At 36.8% G+C, this 27,553-nt stretch overlaps 1 protein-coding gene across 8 annotated transcripts in view; it reads left to right on the top strand.

The window, feature by feature from the left end:
• Positions 1-27,553, top strand: part of LOC128986080 (serpin B6-like) — a 96,431-nt gene that overhangs the window by 29,760 nt on the left and 39,118 nt on the right. For all 8 annotated transcript variants that reach the window (XM_054406194.1, XM_054406198.1, XM_054406195.1 and 5 more), the window contains exons 2-6: positions 4,246-4,373; positions 6,992-7,174; positions 18,814-19,018; positions 19,271-19,485; positions 26,905-27,090. In XM_054406194.1, coding sequence (XP_054262169.1) covers positions 4,246-4,373; positions 6,992-7,174; positions 18,814-19,018; positions 19,271-19,485; positions 26,905-27,090 — 917 coding nt within the window. The remainder of the gene's footprint in view (positions 1-4,245; positions 4,374-6,991; positions 7,175-18,813; positions 19,019-19,270; positions 19,486-26,904; positions 27,091-27,553) is intronic.

The raw sequence follows: 27,553 nt of genomic DNA, 5'->3' as shown, positions 1-27,553 counted from the left end.
GGTCGCTGAACACGAATATGAGGTTTGCTGACAGATATTTTGCCCGGAACATTGTTTATTTGGCGAAAAACCTAAAAATTTTTGCATTTTTTTTGTTTTTCAGGCAAATCTCGGTTTTTTTGGGTTTTTGAGGAGACCCTGCTTTGTAAAATTAAAGAAGACAAAATCTACTACAAGTTTCCTATGTAATATTTGTTTCTACGACTAAGGCCTCTTTTATGCACGGCGTTTTCGGTCGGGCGGAATCGATGTCCCTTTTATGCAGTTTCTCCGCCGAGCGGAATCCGCTGATGCCCTTGGTGGGGGTGGTCAGTGCTACCAACTTCGTTCATTTTGCCATCGTCAGTGACCCAAGATGGATCCTTGTGTATTGGTGTATACTTATTTGTACATGAAGAGAAATAGACGACGGCGAAGTCGTAGGGCGGATGGGGCTTTCCCAATAGGGTGTAGGCACAAACCTATATGGGTTGCTGCGAAATGATGGGGAAAAGTTTGAGAAGTTCCTACGAAACAGTAAGTTTGTATTATTCCGCGGATTTAAACAAAAATTTAATTAATTCTCATGCAGTATTTTTTCCCCTAATTACATCACATTATTTGTACTCTTCCATCAATTACAATGAATAATGATATTCTATTTACAATGATTACCGTAGGTGATTTCAATACTGTGGATGACTGAGCGTGGGGTAGGTTGGCAGCACTACATTCCGCCCGACGGAAAACACAGTTGCATAAAAGGGTTCCATTTGAACCTGTGCAAAAACACGCTCCACGAAACGCCGAAACTCGGCGGAGTCTAAGTCCTCCGTCGGCCTCCGACGGAATTCTGAAACGCGACGGAGATTCCGTTGTGCATAAAAGGGTCCCATTTGATCCCATGTTAAAACACTCACCGACGGAAAGCCCGATAGATTCTTATAGATTCCGCCCGACGGAAAACGCCGTGCATAAAAGAGGCCTAACCGTTACGCCACTAGAGCACACTAAAGATGGCCAGAAGTACCAAAAATGAAAATAAACCCTAACCATTTTACAAAGGTTTTACATTAGGTTTCCATGGAAACAACCCATGTTACGATAATTTGAACTATTTATTCATGATAATGAACTGAAACACACTTGATAAATCTATGCCAAGATGTATGACTGACTGCTGGGACATTTCCCGTTGCCACAAAACCCCCATTTATTTTCTCAGCACAGGGATGTTGCTGGCCACATGGTTGACTGCTATAGTGATTGAGAAAAAAGGATGAAAGACATTAAAAGAGTTAGATAAATTTAACTTTGATAACGTCAAATTCAGACGAGCAGACCGTGTCCAGCCACTTGCCATAATAAATAACGCGATGAAAGTAGAGAATTCTTACCCGTAAACCCCAACACATTGTTTCAATGTATCAGCATCGCAAAGAATTCTGATGAAGAACTAAAACATTCTTGTCTTACGAACTGGGTCCATACTCTTTCTCGTTGTTGATAATAACGGTTTGCACAAGGAACCAAATCAAATCTTTTTTAGGCCTAAAGCCCCTGTCCCCATTGAAAACAAGCACTTCCATGGTCAAGTGCAGTGTGTTATTGATGGTGGGTTCCTACTACACAAAAGTTATGGCCAGATCATCAACCTTTCAACCATCAAAAACCAAGCATCGACCAAGAAAAAGTTAATCGACAACATACTCACCACTCCTTGCCTTGCTATAAAGAAGAAAACTGTAGGCAGCTGAGAATATTCAAAGATAAACTTCCTCAGTTTCTTACCCTTGAGGAAGCCCCCCAAAGCAGAACAACGAGCGACGCTGCGACATTGTCGCGGACACGAAACGCCGAGAAACGCGGGCCTGCGGACACATTTACGGAGTCATAACGACGATCGCGCCGTGGCCGCGATTATTGGAACGACGATCGCACCGTGACCGCGAGTCATAACGACGATCGGGCTGTGACCGCGGAGTCATACCGACAGTCACGCCGTGACCGCGGAGTCATAACGACGATCGCGCCGTGACCGCGAAGTCCTACCGACGATCACGCTGTGACCACGAGTCATACCGACGATCACGCCGTGACCGCGAGTCATACCGACGATCGCGCCGTGACCGCGGAGTCCTACCGACGATCGCACCGTGACCGCAGAGTCATACTGACGATCATGCCGTGATGGCGGAGTCATGCTGACGATCGAGCCGTGACCGCGAGTCATACCGACGATCGCGCCGTGACCGCGAGTCATGACGACGATCGCACCGTGACCGTGGAGTCATACCGACGATAACCCCGTGACCGCGGAGTCATACCGACGATCGCGCCGTGACCGTGAAGTCATACCGACGATAACCCCGTGACCGCGGAGTCCTACCGACGATCGCGCCGTGACCGCAGAGTCCTACCGACGATCGCGCCGTGACCGCGGAGTCATACTGACGATCATGCCGTGATGGCGGAGTCATGCTGACGATCGAGCAGTGACCGCGAGTCATACCGACGATCGCGCCGTGACCGCGAGTCATGACGACGATCGCACCGTGACCGTGGAGTCATACCGACGATAACCCCGTGACCGCGGAGTCATACCGACGATCGCGCCGTGACCGTGGAGTCATACCGACGATAACCCCGTGACCGCGGAGTCCTACCGACGATAACCCCGTGACCGCGGAGTCCTACCGACGATCGCGCCGTGACCGCAGAGTCCTACCGACGATCGCGCCGTGACCGCGGAGTCATACTGACGATCATGCCGTGATGGCGGAGTCATGCTGACGATCGAGCCGTGACCGCGAGTCATACCGACGATCGCGCCGTGACCGCGAGTCATGACGACGATCGCGCCGTGACCGCGAGTCACAAGTTTCTATAGGTACCTGTAAATTGTTACCCATTTTTTGGTTTTTATAGATCAGTGCCACAAATGGTAAAAATTGATTTTGTATGTCTTTTTTGGTAACTGCAATACAGTACTTTTTTTTATGCACAAAAAAAATCCTGTCCCATACCGTCCCGAAAATCGGGAAGGAAATAAATATCCCGTCCCGTCCCGAACTAAAATTTCAATCCCGTCCATCCCTAGTGTGTTTATATAAAGAAACTATAGTACATTTAAAGTTTTACTTCTGAAGACCTTGTTAACACTTGTTAAGGTATGTGTATATATATACGTATTTAAAAAAAAGTAAATTTAAATAACCTGATTATGCCTACCCTTAATAGTTTTTTAGTTTTTTGTTTTAAAAGTAGGCTATACAAGTTATTGAAATTTACTTATTTTATTTAACTATATTACTAGTAGCCCTAAAGAGTGAATATATATATATATATACCGGTATATAAGTCATTATTTAGCTTTTTAGTTTTAGCGCTTGCGGACACATTTTGAGGTTTTCACAGGCCGTTGCAGACACGTAGGAACCATTCTGCTTTGGGGAGGAAGCCTTAGTAGCAAATGAGGATGTAGAAGAATATGATTTTTCTCTTCTCTTGGGCCCATCATAAAAAGGATGGATGGAATGCCAACCTTCAACCCAAAGAGAGTGAATTACATGATCCTACCAACCAATCTATTGCTATTCATGAGGTCATTAACATTATAAAAAAAAATTATCACCATTTTCCCCAATTTAATCTTAAAAGACGGGTATTTCTTTCAGGTGGAGGCTTATGGTCAGAGGACACACTAGTTTTGTTTATTTTTAAGTGTGTTTCAGTTTATTATCATGAATAAATAGTTAAAATTATCGTAACATGGGTTGTTTCCATGGAAACCTAATGTAAAACGGCAGCATTTAGCAATGTTTTTAATTTTTTGTACTTCTGGCCTTTTATAGTGTGCTCTAGTGGCGAAACGGTTCGTCGTAGAAACAAACATTATATAGGAAACTTGTAGTAAATTTTATCATCTTTAATTTTACAAAGCAGGATTTCTCAAAAACCCATACTTACCGATATTTGTCCGAAAAACCAAAAAAGTGCCCAAACTTTAAGGTGTTTCACAAAATAAACAATGTTCCGGGCAAAATATCTGTCAGCAAACCTCATATTCGTGTTCAGCGACCCAAAAAACATAAAGTAAAGTGATGATTAGGACTGTACCTAAACTTTCCGCTAACTGCCACTTATATTCCTAATATGCCTAGCCTATAAGGGTAGCCTATAAGTAATTTTCATTATTTATTTTTAATACTTAGGAATGTTGATTTTGACATGAGTACCGTAACATTGTTTGATCTTGTGTTACAGTAACGTTGCTGTTTGTTGTATCAATGATGGCAGCAGCTTTCCAACCTGTCCAACTGTCCAAAGAAGAGAAGAAAGCTCTTGACACAGTCAGTGTAGGCACAAACAAGTTTGCCATCAGTCTCTTTCGGGTAAACACTTGATTGAATCATAGGCCTACTTACAACAAATGTAAATAAGATCTTGCAAAGTTGCTTTTATGAGTGGAAAGAAAATCCATGTAAGCAGATAATGCATTGCTTGCAATTAGGTTTGATAAAAACTAATATCACCTAAAGTAGTATAAGATAAATCATTAATTTACTGTGGTTAACTTAACAGATTTATAAATTACGGAGTATCCAAAATTAAATAATATCAATAATTAGTAGGATTGTAAAATTAACCAATCTATGACACATTAGATAATAAGTGATACTATCTTAATATCACAGGAGAAGGCAAGAAAGCAGAATACGGTACTTTCCTGTTAAAGGGAACATTCATTATTATCGATTATTTTTTCTCGACCTATCGATATTAACAAATTGAAACATATCAGCTGACAACTACGATAAATAAACATTGTTCAGAATCAACAAACAATAATTTTAAAAAAATATTGAAATGAAACTGTTCTAAACTAACCTAACAAAACTAACCAAACTTGATGTAAAATTAGAAACTCCGTTTAAAATATTCCACTTGTCTTTTCTGTTACAAACGGAATTTTTAAATGATACAGCATGTTTTGTTGGTTATGTTAGGTTAGCTTAGAACAGTTTCATATCTAGACTATATTTTAGCCTAACGATCAGCTGTCAATTTGTAATGTATCGTAAAGGAAAACAAAATATCGATATATCGAAAAAAAAATCATCGGTAATAATGAATGTTCCCTTTAACAGGAAAGTACCCAGAATACTATTACAATTTATAAATTCACTGACACACAAAATCCTCATTCCTCTTATTTGCACACATATCAAATTTCCACTTGCCAATCACTACCTATTGATCCTACTTAAAATAGGAAGAAGTAATACTGCACTCTAAATCTGTTTAAATTTTTGTAACCGAGCAAGGCTTAGCTAATTCCATCCGTTTTTCATAGTAAGGAATAGTGAAATATATTTTAGAAGTTTATATTTATTTTTGCTTTTTGGGGCTACAGTTGTTGAGTTCAAAGTAAAATGTGGATTATAAGGGCTAATCCTTTTGACTCCTTTTAGTTGATAATCATTGTCTGGGTAGTTTTGCGTTATACTCACCTTCAATTCTTATTTTGTTGCAGAACCATAACCACATTATTTTTAAAATTTAAATCAGCTGATTTAATTGTTGAACAATCTAACTGCAAACAGAAATAGGCCTAATTGTGTCATGATGTGAAGTATCATTCATAACTCCAAAAGTAATTCTCTGGCACTTGCACCAATTGTTCTCGTCCTTGTCTCACCTTGTGAAACTCCTCTTTCTCACATGCTAAAAAAACAGCATCAGTTTCGCCTCACACGTGAAATTTTGTATTCCTGTGAAAATCAAATATGCTAACCAAAAAAATATGATAATCTCAATCATTGTCTCACATATGAAACTTGAACACGCACTGGATAATACCACTTTCGGTTCTTGTATTGAAATATAATGCAGTTTAACTTTCTTTAAGCTAAATAATTCACAAAACTTTACTATTTTTGAGTGTAATAGCGTTTTGCTCCTAAATTCAGGGCAACAATACTTTGTACCTTATCTAAGATGAATACTTATCTTTTTTTACCAATTTTACTTAGGCATCCTTTTTAACATGCCTATTATGGTCAACATCGTCCTAAAAGTAGGGTATTTACTCAGGGGAGGTATAGAAGAGGCTACGATGACAGCTGTGGGCTTCTTATTAGCTGAGGGAACGCCATTAGCGTAACAATACGACCTGAAGCCATCGGCCTCGGTGGTCTAGTGGCTAGCGTGCCGGACTGTTATGCTGAAGGTCCCGGGTTCGAATCCCGCCGGTAGCATTAACTTTTTGTCCAAGATTTTTTAATTATCAGCAAGTTTGGTTGGTTTGGTTCGGTTATGACAGTTTAATTTTATTATTAAGTCATTATAAAATTTTAATTGAGCAATTTCTAGTTTTTTTTTTAAACAGAATTATTTTTTCTATTACTAAACTTTTGTTATATTATTTCATTATCAGCAAGTTTGGTTAGTTCGGTTAGGTTATGATAGTTTAATTTTATAATTAAAAAATAATAAAATTGAATTTGAGGCATTTATAATTTTATTTTATGAACAGATTTATTTAGCGATTAGTGCTTCATTGCCAAAGTGCTCTCTACTACAGCGCTGTTATCGGAGGAATTTTGAACTAATGCCTCAATCGTACCTCCCCTAAGTCAGACCCTAAAAGTAGTTACTTATTATCTTTGGTCAAACTAAAAACATGTGTTTTCCCATTATATTTTATTCAATGACTATTTTAATCTTAGAAACCTCATCATCACAAAGCTTATTTGTTTCCTATACCAAAATTTCAATCCAGTTGACAAAATAAATCAGATTTCACAAGTACCCAATCTTTATAACATTTCAATTTAAGACCCAAGCTTCAACTGAAAAGTTGCTGTAATTTCTAGCAGGTTCAAGGCTGACAATTCTGAAATAGAAATAATATAATTTGTTCTCACCCAGTGGCATTCACAGGGTTAAAAAAATACACTAACTATTTCTCAAAAATATACAAACATTATGAAATATTTGTTGTGTCCAGGCCCTAGCCAAGGAGCAGACAGGAAATGTGTTTGTCTCTCCTCTAAGTGTACAGATTGTCCTAGCCCTGGCCTACATGGGAGCCAGAGGCGAAACTGCTAAGGAACTGGCTACTCTGCTGTCTCTACCTGATGATGTGGAACACACCAAAGCAGGATACCACAGTCTCATCAGAGTTCTTCAGGTTAGTAATTCTCAGACACACTTTCATAATTTAGCTGAATTTGTAATACAATTGAAAGTTATTTATTTTAAAGTTATAGGCCTATCTATTTACGTCAATACGGTAAGTACCCAGCTATTTTTTCCCTTGTGTATTTAAAAAGTGTTATCTATATCAAAAAGTCAAAAAATTAATGTGAAAACAGTAGGTACTCTACCAAAAGCCAAAAGTGGACCAGCTTAATAATAGTTGTCAGAAAACTTGAATAACTTTCTTAAAACTTGACTTAATTGACTCAAACTTTCTGGGGACCTTTAAGAGCAGTAAATACAACTCAATTTAAATAGTTTGGCAAGGACAAAGCAACATAAAAGATTTTAAGAGCATGGGTAACACAAACTGAGAAAATTAACATTTCTCAGTTGATTCTAGGCCTAGCATCACGGGGAAAGCCCTGAAATCAACAAAACAACAAAGAAACTAGGAAACTAAGCTACAAAACTGTCCAACAGCCTCAAACTAGGTTCCAAACCCAGTGCAAAAAACGTGCTCACGGCATTTTTACCTAAGTTTCAAAAAAAGGTCCAAACTTACCCATCAATCGTGCTGGGCGCTCTTAATTTAATCCATCAAGAACATTAGCACACACCAGTAGAAAAAACAGCACTGGGAGACATACAAATTTTTAAAAAAATTATGCGATGGTGAAAGATTGCCAAGTTGACGGAAGACACACAACGAAGCCTATCTATCACAAGAGCTCGCAGGGGTAAAAAGAAATGTGTGACGCAAGAGTCGCTGAGGGTCGTTGGAACAGTAACATGGCGAACACATACTATACAAAAAGCAGTTTGACCGTTGATTATGAGTCGTGACATTCGCCGGTGGAAAGTAGTCACTGCTCAGGGGCCTCATAGATTCTAAATACGGCCCTGCAGTCACACACCTCGGAAAATATAAATATTTTTTTAGATGTTTATTTTGTAAATAGTTAACTCTAAGCAATGTTTTATAATGGGATTTGTACTATTTTGTCCAGAATTTAAAGGACTATAACGTTCTATATTTTTATTAAAATCGTTCTGGCCATTTTTGAGAAAATCCAATATTCCCATTATTTTTTGGGGTTTTATGGAAAAATCACAATTAAAAATCAAAATTAAAAAAAACCGCCTGGAGATACCATATATAGTAGGTATATCAACTGCATGTTTCATAATTATTCAATCAATGTTCTATGTTGGCAATAAGTAAATATAAATCATATGTTATTATTAATAATTAAAAGTGTAAATAAGTTATCAACAACATTAGACATTTTTTGTATCAATAAATCTTCCCAAATGAAGCGACCTTTTCAATTATTAAAATCAACTAATACGCGTGCATAAACAAGGCCACGACAAGTTGATTTGGCGACGAGTAAACCTCAACTGCATTTTCAATTATCAATCAGAAACATTTCAACTAAAATCTCATCAACATGGATCAAGAACAATTCAAGCAATTTTTGGAAATGCCATGATAACAACATTGGTAAGTCAACTTTCTACACAATGTTTTAACATAAAGCCAAATGACACTGAACAATCTGAAACAAACTTAACCCTAGCAGTGGCCGATCGTCGTCTGGTGACGATCTGACGTTGATGCTTAGAATGGCCAAAGTCGTCTGGTGACGATCTGGGCCGAAATTTTTTTAGCGGTAAAAAAAACACTTACAATCAACTCAGATGAGAATAATATATATACCATTCGAAAGATCACATTCTGAACTTTCATTTTATTACATAAACAAACCCTGTAGCAGGTATATAACAATGTCACGACGATTAGAAATCAAATGAATTTTTGGCGCGGCACGACTTTTGCAGCCGACACTTGGGAACTGGCAAAACATGTCTTGTTTGCATTACCCTTCTCGGATAATTTTCGTCGTGGGATGTTGCGGGTGGTACCACTGGATAGCCATTGATTTTATCTTCATTGTGGTAGTAATATTTAGAACGAAATATTGATTGCACAACCGGTACAATTTTATGAAAACAGCTGTTTTCGAAATTTTTAACAAATGGCCAATGGTCGTCAGGTGACGATGTGGAAAATACCAATTACATACACTGTAAGTTATTATTACTAGTCATATAATATGTCATTTTGAAGAGTAAGAAATATAGATTGTGAAAGTGGCAGCCATTCGCGCAGGGTTATTTACGTCTGCTCACATATGAAGACGACGGAAGTGAGTCATTACTGCTACAGCTGTCTTGTGTATTCGCCATTGTTTGTTGTTGCCGTGAGTGTTCGCTCTGGTGTTATCTGCGATTTATTACTAAATACGTTATTAGTTCGTAGTGTTAGTGTTAGTGAAGATTGTGTGTGTGTATAACAGTAATCTTCATGCATTTTATTATGCATAAATATTACTGAATTGTGTGAAATAGTGTTCATAAATGGTTATATTTTGTTAGCATCATGTCCAAAATAGTATATTTCGTACCTAGGGCCGAAAATGAGGTTTTGCCGGCTCGAGATAGTTTTTAAGTTCGAGACGAAGTCGAGAACTTAAATCGATCGAGAGCCGCAAAACCATTTCGGTCCGTGGTACGAACGCTATTTTTCACCACACTATACCCTATTACCACTATTCACCACAATAATAATGCACACTGATAGTCAACACAACTACAACTTTAAGGTTATGTGAAGAAATAATTTGAGGAATCAGCAAAAATAAAAATATATAGTTGCTAGGCAACGGTGACAATAACACAATTCTATTGAAATGCTATGGATTTTGATTATGTATTTAAAATGCATTCATGTTTTAAGTAAGTAAGCGGACAGCTGATTTTGCGGCCCCGGCCTGTAAAAACCTGCTCGGTCCCCAAATTATGGACAGCTGGCATCGCCAGCAAAACGTAACTTTCGGCCACCAATTAACGTATGTAATACAGCCAAAAACATGATAGTGTGGTGAAAATGACGATTCTGACATTCAGAGATTGTTGTACGAGCTATATATGCTATCAGGGTGTTGAAAATGTCTGGAACCAACATTATATCTCGTGAGTGGTTAAAGAAAAACAACTGATATTTTGTGTACGGATATACTATGGTTTTACCTATCTTTTAGTGCCTTATGACAATTTTTTCCACTTATGGGGAACGTCCTGTGGAGGATGCAGTAAAAAGTTTTAATAGAAGCCTATAGTAAATGATACATCATTTTAAAGGCCATTTTTTTCTGAGTAAGGAGCCACAAGTTTCATCTCAAAAGGACCACCCTAGCAAAAATGGCGACTGTTTGAAATTTAAAAAACCACTTATAGGGAACGGAATTTTTAAATTTCAAACAGTCGCCATTTTCGCTAGGGTGGTCCTTTTGAGATGAAACTTACGGCTCCTTACTCAGAAAAAAATGGCCTTTAAAATGATGTATCATTTACCATAGGCTTCAATGAAAACTTTTTACTGCATCCTCCACAGAACGTTCCCTATAAGTGGTTAATTAAATTTCAAACAGTCGTCATTTTTGCTAGGGTGGTCCTTTTGAGATGAAACTTGTGGCTCCTTACTCAGAAAAAAATGGCCTTTAAAATGATGTATCATTTACTATAGGCTTCCATTTAAACTTATTACTGCATCCTCCACAGGACGTTCCCTATAAGTGGTAAAAATTTTCATAAGGCACCAAAAGATAGGTTAAACCATAGTATATCCGTACACAAAATATCATTTGTTTTTCTTTAACCACTCACCAGATATAATGTTGGTTCCAGACATTTTCAACACCCTGTATAATGATTTACCCAAGGTGTTATACATTTTTATAAAGGTAAATGAATACACTACAACATGTTTATATTGGTTTGGGTGTAAAAAATTGGGTAAACAAGTTATTTACTAAATACTGTACACTCCATTTTCTCGAAATGCGCAAAAAATTCAAAATGTTCTGAAATTGATACATAATCATAGGTGAAAATAACTTTTTACCATCATACTAATGACTTTTTTGGATTCCTTACTTCATTAGCTTTACAAATATGTACATATCATCAGCCTACATAATGTTTTACAACACAAACAAACACTGTATAGTTTACACTTATTTGCGGTTTTGCGGTTATTGTATTATTATGTCCCTATTACGTACCTACAAAAAAAAATATATCTAACATGTTATACATTTTTATGTAGGTAATTGAATACACTACAAGATTATTATGTTGGTTTGAAGTAAAAAAATTTGGTTCAAAAGTTGTATACTAAATACCGTATGTTTATAGGTAAAAAATTATTTTTACCATAAACTTAATGACTTTTTGATTCCTTACTTCATTAGCTTTACAAACATGTATATATCATTATTAGTATACACATATATTATATAACTTTTTACAACGTAAACTAACACTGTACGGTTTTCAATTTTTTCGGTTCTCCGTTTGTCATTATATTTCGTCCCAAAAACTTATAAAAAAAATATTTTCCTAACATGTTATATATTTCTGTGTAGGGAATTAAATTGTCTACAAAATGTATATAATGAATTTCCCATAAAAAAATCCGTCGAAAAAAAAAAAAAAATACCAAGGCCGCTTTTGAAATTAAAAAAAAAAATTCAAATTTTTTTGTTTTTTTCATTTTACCGATAAAATACACTGTCTAAATCATTATGATATTACTATTTCTAGATTCTCCTGTTCTTTCCAAACAAAATGAATATGAGGTTGGCTAGGTTTACTTGTACGGTTGATTTTTTACGAATTTTCAAAAAAATGTCTGCAAAATCGCCAAAATGGGTTGGCCATTCCCCACTTCTAACATTGGCCACTGCTAGGGTTAACTCATACAATGGCTTATGTGCCCAACTTTGACATTTTTGACGGTAAAAAGGAATCATTCTCAAATTATTATCAACGCTTTGAGAACTACATTCAGATGAAAAATAATCTAACAAAGATTATTGTGCTAAATTGCTCTTGAACTCAATTGGACCAAGCAATTTCAAACTAGTTTCATCATTATCTGCTCCAAATAATCCTAACGAATTAACTTACGATGACCTGATCAAAATCCTAAAAGAACATCTAGAACCTAAAAGAAATGTACTTGTTTCCCAGCACCAGTTTCTATCAATCTATCAAACCGATGATCAATCAATTTCAGAGTTTGTAAGTAATCTTAGGGATAAATCAACCAACTGTGAATTTATCTCACCCTGCGAATGCAAATCATCCATATCAAATATCTTCCTTCGCACCCAGTTCATTAAGGACAACTCTATTCGTGAACATCTTTTACAATCTGATATTACAGAGTTCCAGGAAATCGTATCTAAGGCAATGGCTTTAGAAGCTTCCAGGCTTGACTCTAAACTAATTTGCCTTATATCAACTACATGTTTCATAATTATTCAATCAATGTTCTATGTTGGCAATAAGTAAATATAAATCATCCTACTAATATTATAAATGAGAAAGTTTGGATGTATGGATGTATGGATGGATGTATGGATGTATGGATGTATGTTTGTGACAAGTGAACGCGAAAAATACTGGTCGGATTGGGCTGAAATTTGGCATGATGATAGCTCACATTCCCGATTAACATATAGGCATATTCTTATTTCAAAAATCCTTTCGGGCTCCGCCCCAGTGGCTCTGGAGTTTCCCATGTTAACCTTATGAGAAATGAAATTATTGAATCTTAACAGCTGTTTCAATTAAACAAGTTGGTTCTGTTCTGTGATGTTCAATAGCATTAAAGTTACAAAAATTACCAACATTTCTTTTACATTTATGACAACAGCTAATTTGCAACCAAAAGGTGAGTGAGCGTAGCGAACAAACTTCAACCTGGAGGCGAGTTAGCGTAGCGAACGAGCTAACCTGAAGGCAAGTGAGCGCAGCGAACGAGCTCCAACCTAAAGGTGAGTGAGCGTAGCGAACGAGCTCCAACCTAAAGGTGAGTGAGCGTAGCGAACAAACTTCAACCAGGACGTGATTGAGCCATGCGAACGAGATAATCTTGAAAATTAAGAAGTTAAACGGGGCAAAGCCCGCGGGTTACAGCTAGTATGTTATGTTATTATTAATAATTAAAAGTGTAAATAAGTTATCAACAACATTATTAGACATTTTTTGTATCAATAAATCTTCCCAAATGAAGCAACCTTTTCAATTATTAAAATCAACTAATAGGCGTGCATAAACAACGCCACGACACCATAGATTAGTATATAATATACATACCAGATTTTATCAAAATCGTTCTACAGATGTGGGCTATATATTACAGTAATCATGCAATAAAACCCTCATTAACAGTTTCAAACCCATAAATATTTTATCACGACCATCAAGTGTCAAGTCAAGTACTTCCATGAACTGTTGACTCAGTAGCTTAGCTCATAAAAGTTGTATCACTTTTATTCCTTTACAACTTATAGGCCTACATCCACACGCACACTCAGACATCACTTCGAAAACCACCTTTTTGGGCTCAGGGGGAAACAAAAGGAAATATCCACTCAAAACTAAAACTCAAAAATGTTGACAAAAACAATACTTTCTCCATATAGATAATTTATAAATTAAAATACAGTTAGAATATGGGCACAATAAAATCAGGTGTTCCACAAGGATCTGGGACCTTTGCTTTTCATTTGTTACCTAAAAACATTTTAAAGTGTCTAAATTTTGTTCCATATGTACTGGTTTGTATCCTTATGCAAATGACTCTAATCTTTAAGTTTCTGGGAAAATTGCAGAAGACGTGAGTTGTTATCCACAATATAATTAGCTTGTATTGAGGATTTTTTTAATAATCACAATTTAAAATTAAATGAAATTAAAACTAAATGTGTCACATTCAAAACAAAACAAAAACAAATTGAATCCTAATATTGAAGTAAAAAACCAACCAACTGAAATAACAGAAGCCGCAGGGTTCCTTGGTCTGACTTTGGACAGTAAGGCCCGGTTCACACGAACGACAAACCTAGCAGACTAGGCTTGGACTAGGTAAGCACTAGGTAAGCACGACTGGGTAGCGGACCACAGGATCAAATGGAGCCGTTCATACGAGCCTAGGTAGCCGACTAGCTAGTCGTGTTCAAGCTTGATGTCCCAAAACCTAGTCGGGCCCCGCTTCCCAGTCCGTCGTGGCAACTACCCAGTCGCCCAGTCGAACTGCGTAGCAGTACATGTAGCCTTATGGGAGCGTTCACACGAGCGATCGGGTAGTCGAGCTGCAGCTCGCATTCTTACCTTTGTTCTCATTGTGCACCAGTGATGGAACCGAGTGGTTTTGATATCGATATTTTCACCTAGTCCGTGGACTTGTCGCTCGTGTGAACCGGTGTGATCCTATGGTCCGCTACCCAGTCGTGCTTACCTAGTCCAAGTCTAGTCTGCTAGGTATGTCGTTCGTGTGAACCGGGCCTAACTTGTCTCGGGACCAACATTCTAAACTTGTATTAAATAAAATACCCCCACCGCAGCAAACCTGTCAACTAAGTGAATTTCCATTTGTATGAATTGATTTTCAAATCTATTTAAATAACATTAGGTTTAACGAGTACCTAGGTTTACTGCTACAAGGAAACTAATAGAGTGTGTTTTTTAGTAAAATATTAATAGCTTAGTATAAAATAAATAGATTTGCCAAGTTTGATCAAAATATATCAATAAACAAGCTAACTACATTTTACAATATTCTCCATAAGAATAACATGGGAATTTTAAATTTACAATTTTTTAAATTTTCTCTGTTACTAATAACTGTAAAAAATACTTTTATATACCAGGGTTTCTATCAACTGGGAAATCCAAGAAAACCGGGAATTGTACTTAATTTTTTACTGGCCATGAAATGTGAGACTTATGTCCTTAAATAGTTTTATGGGCCATTTTAAATATGGCATTAAAAGTCGTAGTTGGTTAGGAGCAAATAAGAGTAAATCAGATGTTTGTTTACAATTTTATAATTTATTACTAGAGTAATTGTAACGTCGCCACTGTGACGACCATAACTTGACAGGAGACGGGACTAGTGAAAATAAAAACTACATTATTAGTTAATACCACGGGCTGCACGGACCGAGATGGAGGTGTAACGGTTGCTAGACTAGGACAGACTGAAGTAGTGGTTAGATACACGGGCATGGCGTGGTCGCGGCAGCCATTAGGAATTTATAAAAAATCACCTTATATAACGTCACAGACGTGGCGTGATATGGTGTGATGTACTCACACACTAAAACTCATTTACATTTTATACAAATCTGGTTTCCTACTAGAAACACTGTTTTACAAATATATTGAATACATAAAATCATCAAATATATTACAGTAATCATGCAATAAACCCTCATTAACAGTTTCAAACCCATAAATATTTTATCACGACTATCAAGTGTCAAGTCAAGTACTTCCATGAACTGTTGACTCAGTAGCTTAGCTCATAAAAGTTGTATCACTTTTATTCCTTTACAACTTATTTATTTATTACTAAGGTAGTTATCATTAGATCCCAAACCTATTTTATCATGGAAATAATAGTTTTATAATGGCTGTTAAATTTAACTTCTTAGTTGTACTTTCATCTTGAAGATTCAATTTGCTGCTGGATTGCCTACTGCCATAAAACTCTGGCCTCTTTGCGATTTGAAAAATGTCTAAACTATGCAGTATTGATGTTTTACAAATGATTTATATTTCCCATATTCAATACCATAAATCTTATGGCATATGTGAATATGGGGCTACCTATAAATCAAGTGTAGAAACAATTTTGACAATACAGAAGAAATCGATCAGAGCTATGTTAAGAATGAACAACGACGATTCTGCCAAAGAACACTTTAAACACTGCTTATTTCAGAATCCTTACTGTGTATGGTTTATGTTCTTGAGTGTATTATGTTTGTCAAAAATAAAAATTTCAATTCACCAATTAAAGAAAACAATCATAACTACAATACACGTAACAAAACTAACTTTGTAATTGGAAATCATAAATTAAAGCTCTTTAAAAAAAGACTGTCAATGCAGGATATGAATTTTTAAAATTTATTCCTTTGAAAATTAAAACAGAACAAAAACCCAATGTTTAAAAAAAACGCCTCGAGGAATATTTGATGGACCTGTCCTTATACTCTTTAGTGCTGCTATCTTTGAAGGATTAAACAGAACTACTTCAGCTGCGTTCACTAACTGTCACTGTATTGGGTGGGTCTCGCGCACTGCGGCTGTTGGCGCACGTCGAAGTAGGCCAATGGGTTAACGGAAAGTAAATAAAAGAAACGTCTTATAACACTTAAAACATATATTTACGCTTATACTGTTACTCACAAGACGGTAAATATACAAAAACGATGGTAAGTGGTGATCGATTTCGATTGGACACTCCAATCATCATCAGACCCAATAGGCGAATGACAAGAATCTTGAATGGCGTCCCTACTTATACCCTATTGGCTACCGGAAGCACCGGCCAATACATTTTTATAAGTACAACTGGAATCAAAATGTATTTGTTCATTAAGCAACTTATTTCTATCTTTACATTTTTCCTTATAAATATACAATTCTTCCCAAGCATTCATTACATATCCTTTCTTACAATTCTTTAAAATATCTAGACTATCCTCCATTTTTCCTAGTGAGTGCCCATTTTGTAACAGGTGTTGTGCGACATTTGATCTTTCCGGTTTGTTGTTCCTCCACGCAGATATGTGGTTTTTGAAGCGGTTTACGAAGTTCACAGTCTGTCCAATGTAGAAGCTATCACAATCGTTACAATTGATTTTATAGATGCCCGAAGTGTCAAATTTGTTACAATCTTCTATTTTTGGATGCAGTATTTTACTCATAGTGTTCTGAGTCCTGTAGGCTATTGAAACTCCGTATTTCTTGAATCTGTTAGCAGTCCTTTGTGTTGTAGTCCCCGTGTAGCTAAATGTGATATATCTGGTGCTTTCCTCTTTTATCTCTTCTAATGTTGTTCTGCTGTGTAGTGTATTCTGTCTATCGATTTTTCTCCTCGTCTTCCTTGCGATGTCCTCTATCGTCTTGGTTCGAAATCCATTCACTTGGGCGATCTTCTTAATGGTGTCCAGTTCTTTTTTCCTATTGGCTTGGCTAAGTGGGATCTTATAGGCTCGGTACAGCATAGATCTAAAGGCTGCGGTCTTGTGGATTGTCGGATGGATAGACTTGTTGTTGATTGTAGTGTCCGTTTGCGTAGGTTTCCTGTAGATGTCAAACTCTATCTTGCTGTCTTTTCTCTCTAATGTGAGGTCCAGGAAGTTGATCTTTTTGTTTTCTTCAAACTCGTTGGTAAAGGCGAGGTTTGGGTGGTGGCTGTTTAGTGTCTGCATCATCGTTCCGTGCTCCTGCTCCTGGGCTTGTCTGAAGATAACAAGAATGTCGTCTACATATCTAACATACAGTTTTACATCATGATTCTTTCTTAAATTCATTAACATTTCTTTTTCCTGGTGCTGTAAAAAACAAAAAGATCAACTTCCTGGACCTCACATTAGAGAGAAAAGACAGCAAGATAGAGTTTGACATCTACAGGAAACCTACGCAAACGGACACTACAATCAACAACAAGTCTATCCATCCGACAATCCACAAGACCGCAGCCTTTAGATCTATGCTGTACCGAGCCTATAAGATCCCACTTAGCCAAGCCAATAGGAAAAAAGAACTGGACACCATTAAGAAGATCGCCCAAGTGAATGGATTTCGAACCAAGACGATAGAGGACATCGCAAGGAAGACGAGGAGAAAAATCGATAGACAGAATACACTACACAGCAGAACAACATTAGAAGAGATAAAAGAGGAAAGCACCAGATATATCACATTTAGCTACACGGGGACTACAACACAAAGGACTGCTAACAGATTCAAGAAATACGGAGTTTCAATAGCCTACAGGACTCAGAACACTATGAGTAAAATACTGCATCCAAAAATAGAAGATTGTAACAAATTTGACACTTCGGGCATCTATAAAATCAATTGTAACGATTGTGATAGCTTCTACATTGGACAGACTGTGAACTTCGTAAACCGCTTCAAAAACCACATATCTGCGTGGAGGAACAACAAACCGGAAAGATCAAATGTCGCACAACACCTGTTACAAAATGGGCACTCACTAGGAAAAATGGAGGATAGTCTAGATATTTTAAAGAATTGTAAGAAAGGATATGTAATGAATGCTTGGGAAGAATTGTATATTTATAAGGAAAAATGTAAAGATAGAAATAAGTTGCTTAATGAACAAATACATTTTGATTCCAGTTGTACTTATAAAAATGTATTGGCCGGTGCTTCCGGTAGCCAATAGGGTATAAGTAGGGACGCCATTCAAGATTCTTGTCATTCGCCTATTGGGTCTGATGATGATTGGAGTATCCAATCGAAATCGATCACCACTTACCATCGTTTTTGTATATTTACCGTCTTGTGAGTAACAGTATAAGCGTAAATATATGTTTTAAGTGTTATAAGACGTTTCTTTTATTTACTTTCCGTAAATTTAAATAACACGTACAATGCTGATCAAGAAGTTATTTAATGGGTTAACCTCCCAGGAATAAATTCATTTCAGTAAAACATGTGTAAATTTTTCAGGCTCCAGTGCTTAAGCTGGCAAACCGCATGTTTGTAGAGAAAACGTCCGGCATCAAGGAAAACTTTCAGAAAGATGCAGAGAAATACTTTCTTTCATCAGCAGAAGCATTAGATTTCTTACTCAACCATGATAAATCTCGTCAACACATCAACTCTTGGGTTGAGGAGCAAACTAATCAAAAGATAAAAAACCTTCTTGCGCCTGGTAAGTACAATGTATTATATTCTATATTTTGATGCGTAGTGAAATATGATCAAATCTTCAGTTTTTCAAGTGAATGATACTCTTTATTTCAACTCGATGTATTTAACTATCTCCAGCCATGTAAACAATGTCTTAGACCACTTGGCTATCAATCAAGCCGAATTATATTCCTATTTCCCACTATGGCACTTTAAGAACTTATCAGACCACCAAAGGCAATTTATTTAGTGTTTGTTGTTTTGAATGTTGTAGATGTAATCACAAGCGCCACAAGACTTGTATTGGTAAACGCAATCCATTTCAAAGCAGATTGGGCCAACAAGTTCAATGAAAATGATACTAAAGAGGAAGACTTCCACCTGTCCAAAACTAAGACTGTCAAAGTTCAAATGATGCATGCTAAAAAGAAATTCTATTTTTCCCACGATGATGAATTGAAGGCAAAAATATTGCAACTGGACTATGCTGTGAGTAAATATTAAGTTTTTTTAACTTACTCTAGTTGTGATCACACAAATCCCCTATGATTTTGTTTGTTTTGATATCTCTCACACTTTATTAGATCTTGCCTCACTTGGCCACTCCATCCATCAACATTAAATATTGAAAATAAAAATTGGTGTAAATACCTGCTTCTTGTAATCCAAATTGTTGCTGTTATGACGCAACTAGTTTCGACTTATCACAAAGTCATCTTCGGGCGTCCAGGGGATGTCGAATCACTTCATCAGAAGGTCGTCAATACACACATACGTTCATACACGAACATGGTCACGGTTACGAACACGAACACAGACACGAACATTGAAACGAAAAAAGTACGATTTAACAAGTAAAAGCTAAAAATGGTAACACCGGTGAGGATGATGCGTCACGACCGGATAGATGTAGCGTCTAGACTGCCGGTCAACGTGGTCGGTTGGCGCTGTGACGTCATTCCTTTGTTCTTGTTATCGGTCAGCTGTCCCCATTCATCCCCGGCTCTCTCTCAAGTACCTTAATGGCCGTGTCGTAAACATAATTAGATTGGAAGGATAGTTTGTCATTTAAAATATTATGTTTGTCAAATTTATTTCTTCATTGTAGTCAGTTGGGTTCATTGGCACTGATATTAATCTGTTTACAAAGCTATTGTATGCAGCTATCTTTTGTGAATGTGGTTGATGAGAATCTACGTGGATGGTTTGGTCTGTGATGGTAGGTTTGCGGTATATTTTGAAAGTGAATGCTGGGCCCTGTTTTGTTATGGTTATATCTAAAAAATTCAGGCTGCTATTAGTCTCCTCTTCAAAAGTGAATTTCATATTTTTATGGATGTTGCACAGATAGTTGTTCAACAATGAAAGTTGTCTGCTATTGCCGTTGAATAGTACAATTGTGTCATCCACGTATCTGTGGTAAAACACTATTTTATCTTTGTAGCGGTTTTTAGCTGAAAATAGATATTCATTCTCAAAATGGTTTAAGAATATTTCTGCCAAGATGCTGGAGAGTGGGGAGCCCATGGGTAATCCTTCTTTTTGGATATAGAAACCATTCTGAAATTGAAAATAGTTTTGTTTTAATACCAACTGTGTCAGTGACAATAGTTAACCAATGGACTCGGGAGGTAGGTTGGAATTTCGTGTTAGGTTCTGTTGTAATATTGCCAAAGTTTCCTCTATAGGTACATTTGTACAATTGCATTTAGTGAAGACGAGTTATCATTACTTAACAAAGGCCTAAATTTCAACTTCCCTAACAATAAGAAATCCAGCCTTTTTTCAGAATTACTAAATATAGAAGCATCTATAAAAAGTGTCAAATCAGAGGAATTACGAGACTCCACACGCATCTTAATAGGGAATTAAGCAAGAGTCATCCTAAAAAACCAACAACATTCAAAGAAACAAAATTTAAAATATAAACCCTTGCAGCGAACCTTATCTAGCATCAAGAACAAACTTGCCGAACACAAAGCTCTGATAACAAAAGCAGATAAGGGCAGTTCGATCGTCATCCTGTATATTGACGATTACGTAGCAAAAGTTACCGACTTCATGAACAATAATAATATTGAAACTTTGAGTAAAGATCCCACACTCCTTAACACTAAAGAAATTAACAAAGCTATCACCAATAGTAAACATATAATCACACCCAATGAAAAAAATAGCATTGAAAGTCCCGAATCCACGTGCCCCCATATTCTGTGGTCTACCAAAAATCCACAAACCCAATATCCCTATCAGGCCTCTAGTTAACTTTAAACCAAGCCCAGCCTACAAACTTGCTAAGAAACTGGATAGTATAATTCGAAACCACGTAATTTTGGAAAATAACCACAGTTTAAAAAATAGTTTAGAATTGATTGAGAAGATAAAGTCACACAAAATCAATGGTAACCGGAGATTAGCATCGTTTGATATAGTTAATTTGTACACAAATGTACCTATAGAGGAAACTTTGGCAATATTACAACAGAACCTAACACAAAATTCCAACCTACCTCCCGAGTCCATTGGTGAACTATTGTCACTGACACAGTTAGTATTAAAACAAAACTATTTTCAATTTCAGAATGGTTTCTATATCCAAAAAGAAGGATTAGCCATGGGCTCTCCACTCTCCAGCATCTTGGCAGAAATATTCTTAAACCATTTTGAGAATGAATATCTATTTTCAGCTAAAAACCGCTACAAAGATAAAATAGTGTTTTACCACAGATACGTGGATGACACAATTGTACTATTCAACGGCAATAGCAGACAACTTTCATTGTTGAACAACTATCTGTGCAACATCCATAAAAATATGAAATTCACTTTTGAAGAGGAGACTAATAGCAGCCTGAATTTTTTAGATATAACCATAACAAAACAGGGCCCAGCATTCACTTTCAAAATATACCGCAAACCTACCATCACAGACCAAACCATCCACGTAGATTCTCATCAACCACATTCACAAAAGATAGCTGCATACAATAGCTTTGTAAACAGATTAATATCAGTGCCAATGAACCCAACTGACTACAATGAAGAAATAAATATTCTTAAACACATTGCTGTCGCTAATGGTTACCAGAGCATTCTAATTAATAAACTGATTCCTTAACATAAACAAAAAACCTCCAAAATTAAAGAGAAGAAAACATACATTTCAACAGAATTTGGTACATCTCTTAGTAGTAAATTTAAAAACATCATGGCCAAAAACAACGTCACTGTGTCCTTCAAAACAGTTAACAAACTTGAATCTTTGTTGAAAGAGCAGCCTCAGACGACAACTCCTGTTTTCGACAAGACTGGCGTCTATAAGATCAGTTGCGACGACTGCCCTAAAGCCGGGTTTACACGATGCCAGTTGGCGAGACAATTGCCAGGAGACAACTGACTGGCTTGGAATTACTGGCTTCGTGTAAACACTTCAGGCCAATTGGCAAGCCAATTGTCCCGCCAACTGTCCCGAAATTCAGTTGTCTCTGGGAGTAGACTGAGGACAATGAGCTGGGCCCAGTGAGGCCCCCACCCCTCGAAAACCCAGTTGTCGTGACAATTGGCACCGTGTAAACGGTGTAGAGGCCAATAGCACTGTCTTGTCTTTTAGCAGTAGTACCCTGGTTCACTGTAAAATGCCTGGGCAAGTGTTGGCCACGTGTGAACAGGTTCTCGTTCAACTTGCCTGGCCTACGACAATTCCAAAACCACGTGATGCCAATTGGCAAAGACAATTGTCTCGCCAACTGGCATCGTGTAAACCCGGCTTAAGTATTATATTGGCCAGACAGCTCGCTCTTTTAAGAAAAGATTTAAAGAACATCTCCCAAAGAAGACAACATCCGCTCAAACATCAACCTTTGCCGAACACCTGGTTTCTGATAATCACAACTACACTAATATTGACAGCAACATGTCCGTACTGCATATATCTAACGACCATTTTAACAAAAATACATTTGAAGAGTTTGAAATATACCAAGCTGTGAAATTTGACAAACATAATATTTTAAATGACAAACTATCCTTCCAATCTAATTATATTTACGACACGGCCACTAAGGTACTTGAGAAAGAGTCGGGGATGAATGGGGACAGCTGACTGATAACAAGAACAAAGGAATGACTTCACAGCGCCAACCGACCACGTTGACCGGCAGTCTAGACGCTACATCTATCCGGTCGTGACGCACCATTTTAGCATTACCATTTACCATTACCATTTTTAGCTTTTACTCGTTAATCGCCTCCCGCAACCACGGCAACACCCGTTAGCGTAACTTCCAGGCGACATCGATAATCGTCTCCTGTGCCTGCGCAACACCCATGAGCGTAACCTTTGATTCGGTCTTACATACAATTCATTTGCAGAAATTGGAATTTTATGGAATAATGGAGCACGGACTAAATTTTTTTGTCATACCTCTGTGGAAGACTACAATTTATTAATTTAGGAAAACATATGTCAAATTTTAAGGAGGTCCTTGCTGGGGTTTCTCAAGGGTCGGTGCTGGGTCCGGTTTTGTTTATCCTCTATATTAATGATTTGCCTAACTCTATACCTTACAAAACAATTTTATATGCTGACGACACATCCTTCATTTCATCAGCTGACAACTTTCACTCTGCAAACCAAAGTATAGAAAACGCCATTGAATTGGGTAAGCTGTGGTTTGAAAGTAATTTTCTTGAAATAAATTATGATAAAACAGAAAACATGTGTTTTACTTTGCGTAATATTGAAGCAGACAATGCGGTTTCTGTTAAACTACTTGGAATATCCATAGACTCTAAACTCACTTTGGAAATGCATACCAATAATATCATTTCAAAATTGTCAAGAGTATGTTGTTTGATAAGAAAACTTAAAAATTGTGTTTCTAAACCAACACTTTTAATTGTTTACCACAGTTATTTCACTCACACTTGCTGTATACTGCAATATACTGTGGGGTAGTAGTTCAGGAGCTCACCGGGTCTTTACATGGCAGAAGAAGGCTCTCAGAATTATGTTTTAAATTCCAGATAGGGTTAGTTGCAAAGCATTTTTTGCTGAAAATAGAATCATGACATTCTCTAATATTTTCAATTTTAACAATTTAGTTTCCGTTAAAGAGAATCTAAATAAATTTGTTCCTAGCAAATCCATCCACGGGTATATCCCCAGACAATCAAAAGTTATAAATATTTGCAAATAAAACTATTTAATAAACTTCCAATATATTTTAGAAATCAGAAAAGCATTCATTTGAATAGGTCAAAATTATCAGATTTGCTTACAAGTTTTTGCAGAATGTAGATTTTTCAACTCTTAAATGTGAGGCCAAGCAGTCTTGATGATTCTTTGTTCTTGTTATGGTTTTTTCCCCTGTTAATTTAAAAGTTTTGTATTATTACTGATGCTTTATCCTTTTAAGATTCATTTAACTTTATTTTAACATTTTCGGTAGCCTTTTTAATATTTTATATAACATATGTAACAAAACATGTAACAAATATGACCTTGTCTATTGTAATTTTTATATTATTAAATGACAATAAAGATTTATTATTATTATTATTAATAACTTGCAGTCTCGGCGACTTTGGTAATCGTCTCCCGCGAATGCGGCAACACCGGTCATCGGGGACAGTGATGATCGTGTGCCACGATTATGATCCACGATCGGCTTTCGGTTAACCGATCTCACTCGGCATTATCGCCCCAGACAGGAAACAAGTAGACGGTCGGATACTAGATCGGATATTCCGAGGAGTCGGTCATTCCGGTTCGGTTTCCGAGGTCGGATATGAGGGGTTCTACTGTAGTTGACTAAATATTTTATCTTTTATATTAGATTTACCTTTGTTGTTGCTTGAGTTCTTGTCGGTAATATGTTTACAAGAACAAAGGTAAATCTTACTAATATTATAAATCTGAAAGTTTGTGAGTTTGTGTGTATGTTTGTGTGTGTGTGTGTGTGTTGCTCAATCACGCATAAACTACTGGACGGATTGGGCTGAAATTTGGCATGATGATAGCTCACATTCCCGATTAACATTAAAGCATATTCTTATCTCAAAAACCCTTTCGGGCTCCACCCCAGTGGCTCTGTAGTTCCCCATGTTAATCTTATGATTTTCCATATTTAAAAGGAATTAATGAATCTTAACAGCAGTTTCAATTAAACAAGTTGGTTCTGTTCTATGATGTTCAATAGCATAAAAGTTACAAGGATTACCAACAGGGTGCAGCGCTATTATTTTTTTTTTTATTTAAGACAACAGCTAATTTCCAACCAAAAGGTGAGTGAGCGTAGCGAACGAACTTCCACCAGGACGTGAATGAGCCATGCGAATACTTATGAAGTTAAACGGGGCGAAGCCCGCGGGTACAGCTAGTCTAATATAATTCGAGTTCTTAAAACTGGCATACCATAAAGTACTTATCTTTTATCTTGGTTAAGATTTTAAAATTTGGTTTGAAGTATTTGGTCATAATACCAGAGGACAAACAATAGTTTACAAATAAGTAGATTGTTTTATTTAGTAAAACAGTTCAAAAAGTGGTTAAATAAATTTAAACAATTTTGTAAAATACAAAATGCCCGCTGCAAAAGTTGGACTAAAACCTTTGACTTTTGGATACTGAATTAGACATTAGGGTGGGCTGAAAAAAATTGATTTTTTTTCAAAGTTCTAATAGTGCGGAAAAGTTGCAAATCATAGAGACAACAAAAAAGAAAAAAAATTATCAAAATCGGTTACAATTTTCCAGTCGCGCATAGCCCTAATGTTTGAAAAAAAAAATTGAAAAATCACGTTTAGAAAAAAAAATTCAATTTTTTTTTATTAATGTTTATGTAATGTAATAGTTTGTAATGTCTTCTGAATGAGCCTTAAAACATTGTGTTTTAGTTTGGTTTATATTAATTGATATCTTCCGGTCGCGCATAAATCCCACAGTTTACCAAAATATTGGAAAATTTCACATTTTCACGCATTTATTGAATTCGATAAATAATATTGATTATTAGTTTTATTTAAGTTATGACCATAGTAGGCCAACTTTTTCAATGGAACTGATAGTGAGTCACTTGTCTAGCCGGGTTGAACGACCTCTCCCCTCCATTCCACCCCCTCTACATTCCTAAGATCACGCCACGCGTCTCCCTCCCCTTATAGTTTTGTCAGTCTGCTTCTGTCAGTTGTGATTGCAGTGTCCCACTGTTTAGTTAAATATCAGTTTTTTGTTTTGCAACTGTTTTGGTGTTTTGCTGACGCATTAAGTTATTTTACTGTGGGGTTCCTAAATGAAAATAATCATGTTTTCTATAGTGAATGGTTCTATTGTTGAAATCGGTGAAATTCTATTGGTGAATTGTTTTCTAAGTGGTTCGTTATGTGTGTATTTTATAACTTCTTTTATGGTTTGAATTTCATTATTTGTTGGTATTGTTTTGGGGGTGAAATGGGACGATTGTAAACAGTTTTAGGCGTTACAAATGGCTTTAGAAAGAAACCAAACGGCTTTGAAAGTACAAAGTTTTCTGGGGGATGACCCCCCCCCCCTTTATTAGGGTGCTTCACATCCACAAGCCCCTCAGTAGCCCACCCCTTGACAAGATCCTAGAACCGCCACTGCGTAGGAACACCTTCCCACACTGGTTATCCAGGTGTACTTGTAGTCCTTGTCTTCTTTCAACTTGCTTACATTCAAAACAAAGGCCTTCCAGAGGTCCATGGTCTCCTTAGTGAGTGATGGGTTGACTTACTCCTGGCTCTCGCTGTTACCGTATAGCCTAGCCCTAGCCCTGCTCCTGAGAAACCGGTCTTCACTCTAGGCTTGCTCCTCATCATCTTTTTTTTTAAAAAAGACAATGTTTTTTAATTTAAATAAACATTACCTATATGAACTAACATTTTTAGGGAGACAATTTTCGCATGATAGTCATTCTTCCTGATGACATTGAAGGCTTGTCAGCTCTGGAGGAAAAACTTGAAACAGTCAACTTGAGCGATAAAATCCGATACATGAACAAACCTACTGTGACAGTGGCCTTACCCAAGTTCAAAATGGAAGAAACAATGGACCTCAACGAAATTCTTAAATCTGTAAGTCCCTTTGTTTAGGAACAATTTTATGTATCTAAAATCCTCCTTGTAAAATTAAGGTTTTATCTTCCAGCTTCAGACTATCCTTATTGTAATGTTTTGTTCCCAATCCTTAAGTTCATTTTTTAAACATTGGAAGCCATAAAAGCTGGATGTAAACAGGCGATTGGCTGACAGTGTTTTCTAAAAAAAACATGTGTTTTCCTTTTTTAACAATTTCAAAAATTGTCAAAACTTATATAGATAAGTTTTACCCACAAGTGATAAGCATTAAGCGATTTTTTATTTCCCTACCAAACCTTTTTTTAGTGTATTCTTGTATTCTTTTATTGTAGTGGTCTTTTTGTTTTGCCTTAATAGGGATTAAAACAATAACTAGCCCATTTATTCTGTTAACACAGTTTTTGCCTGATCTGTTTTTGGGCTGTGGTTTGATCATGTAAAGATGTGCCCAATTTGTTCA

This window comes from Macrosteles quadrilineatus, unplaced genomic scaffold (genome assembly GCF_028750875.1).
Source record: "Macrosteles quadrilineatus isolate MER2022 unplaced genomic scaffold, UCM_ALF_1.0 Scaffold_2__2_contigs__length_208266976, whole genome shotgun sequence".
Lineage (NCBI taxonomy): Eukaryota > Metazoa > Arthropoda > Insecta > Hemiptera > Cicadellidae > Macrosteles > Macrosteles quadrilineatus.
Note: the sequence above shows the minus strand (reverse complement) of the source record. Positions and strands in the feature narration are given on the sequence as shown.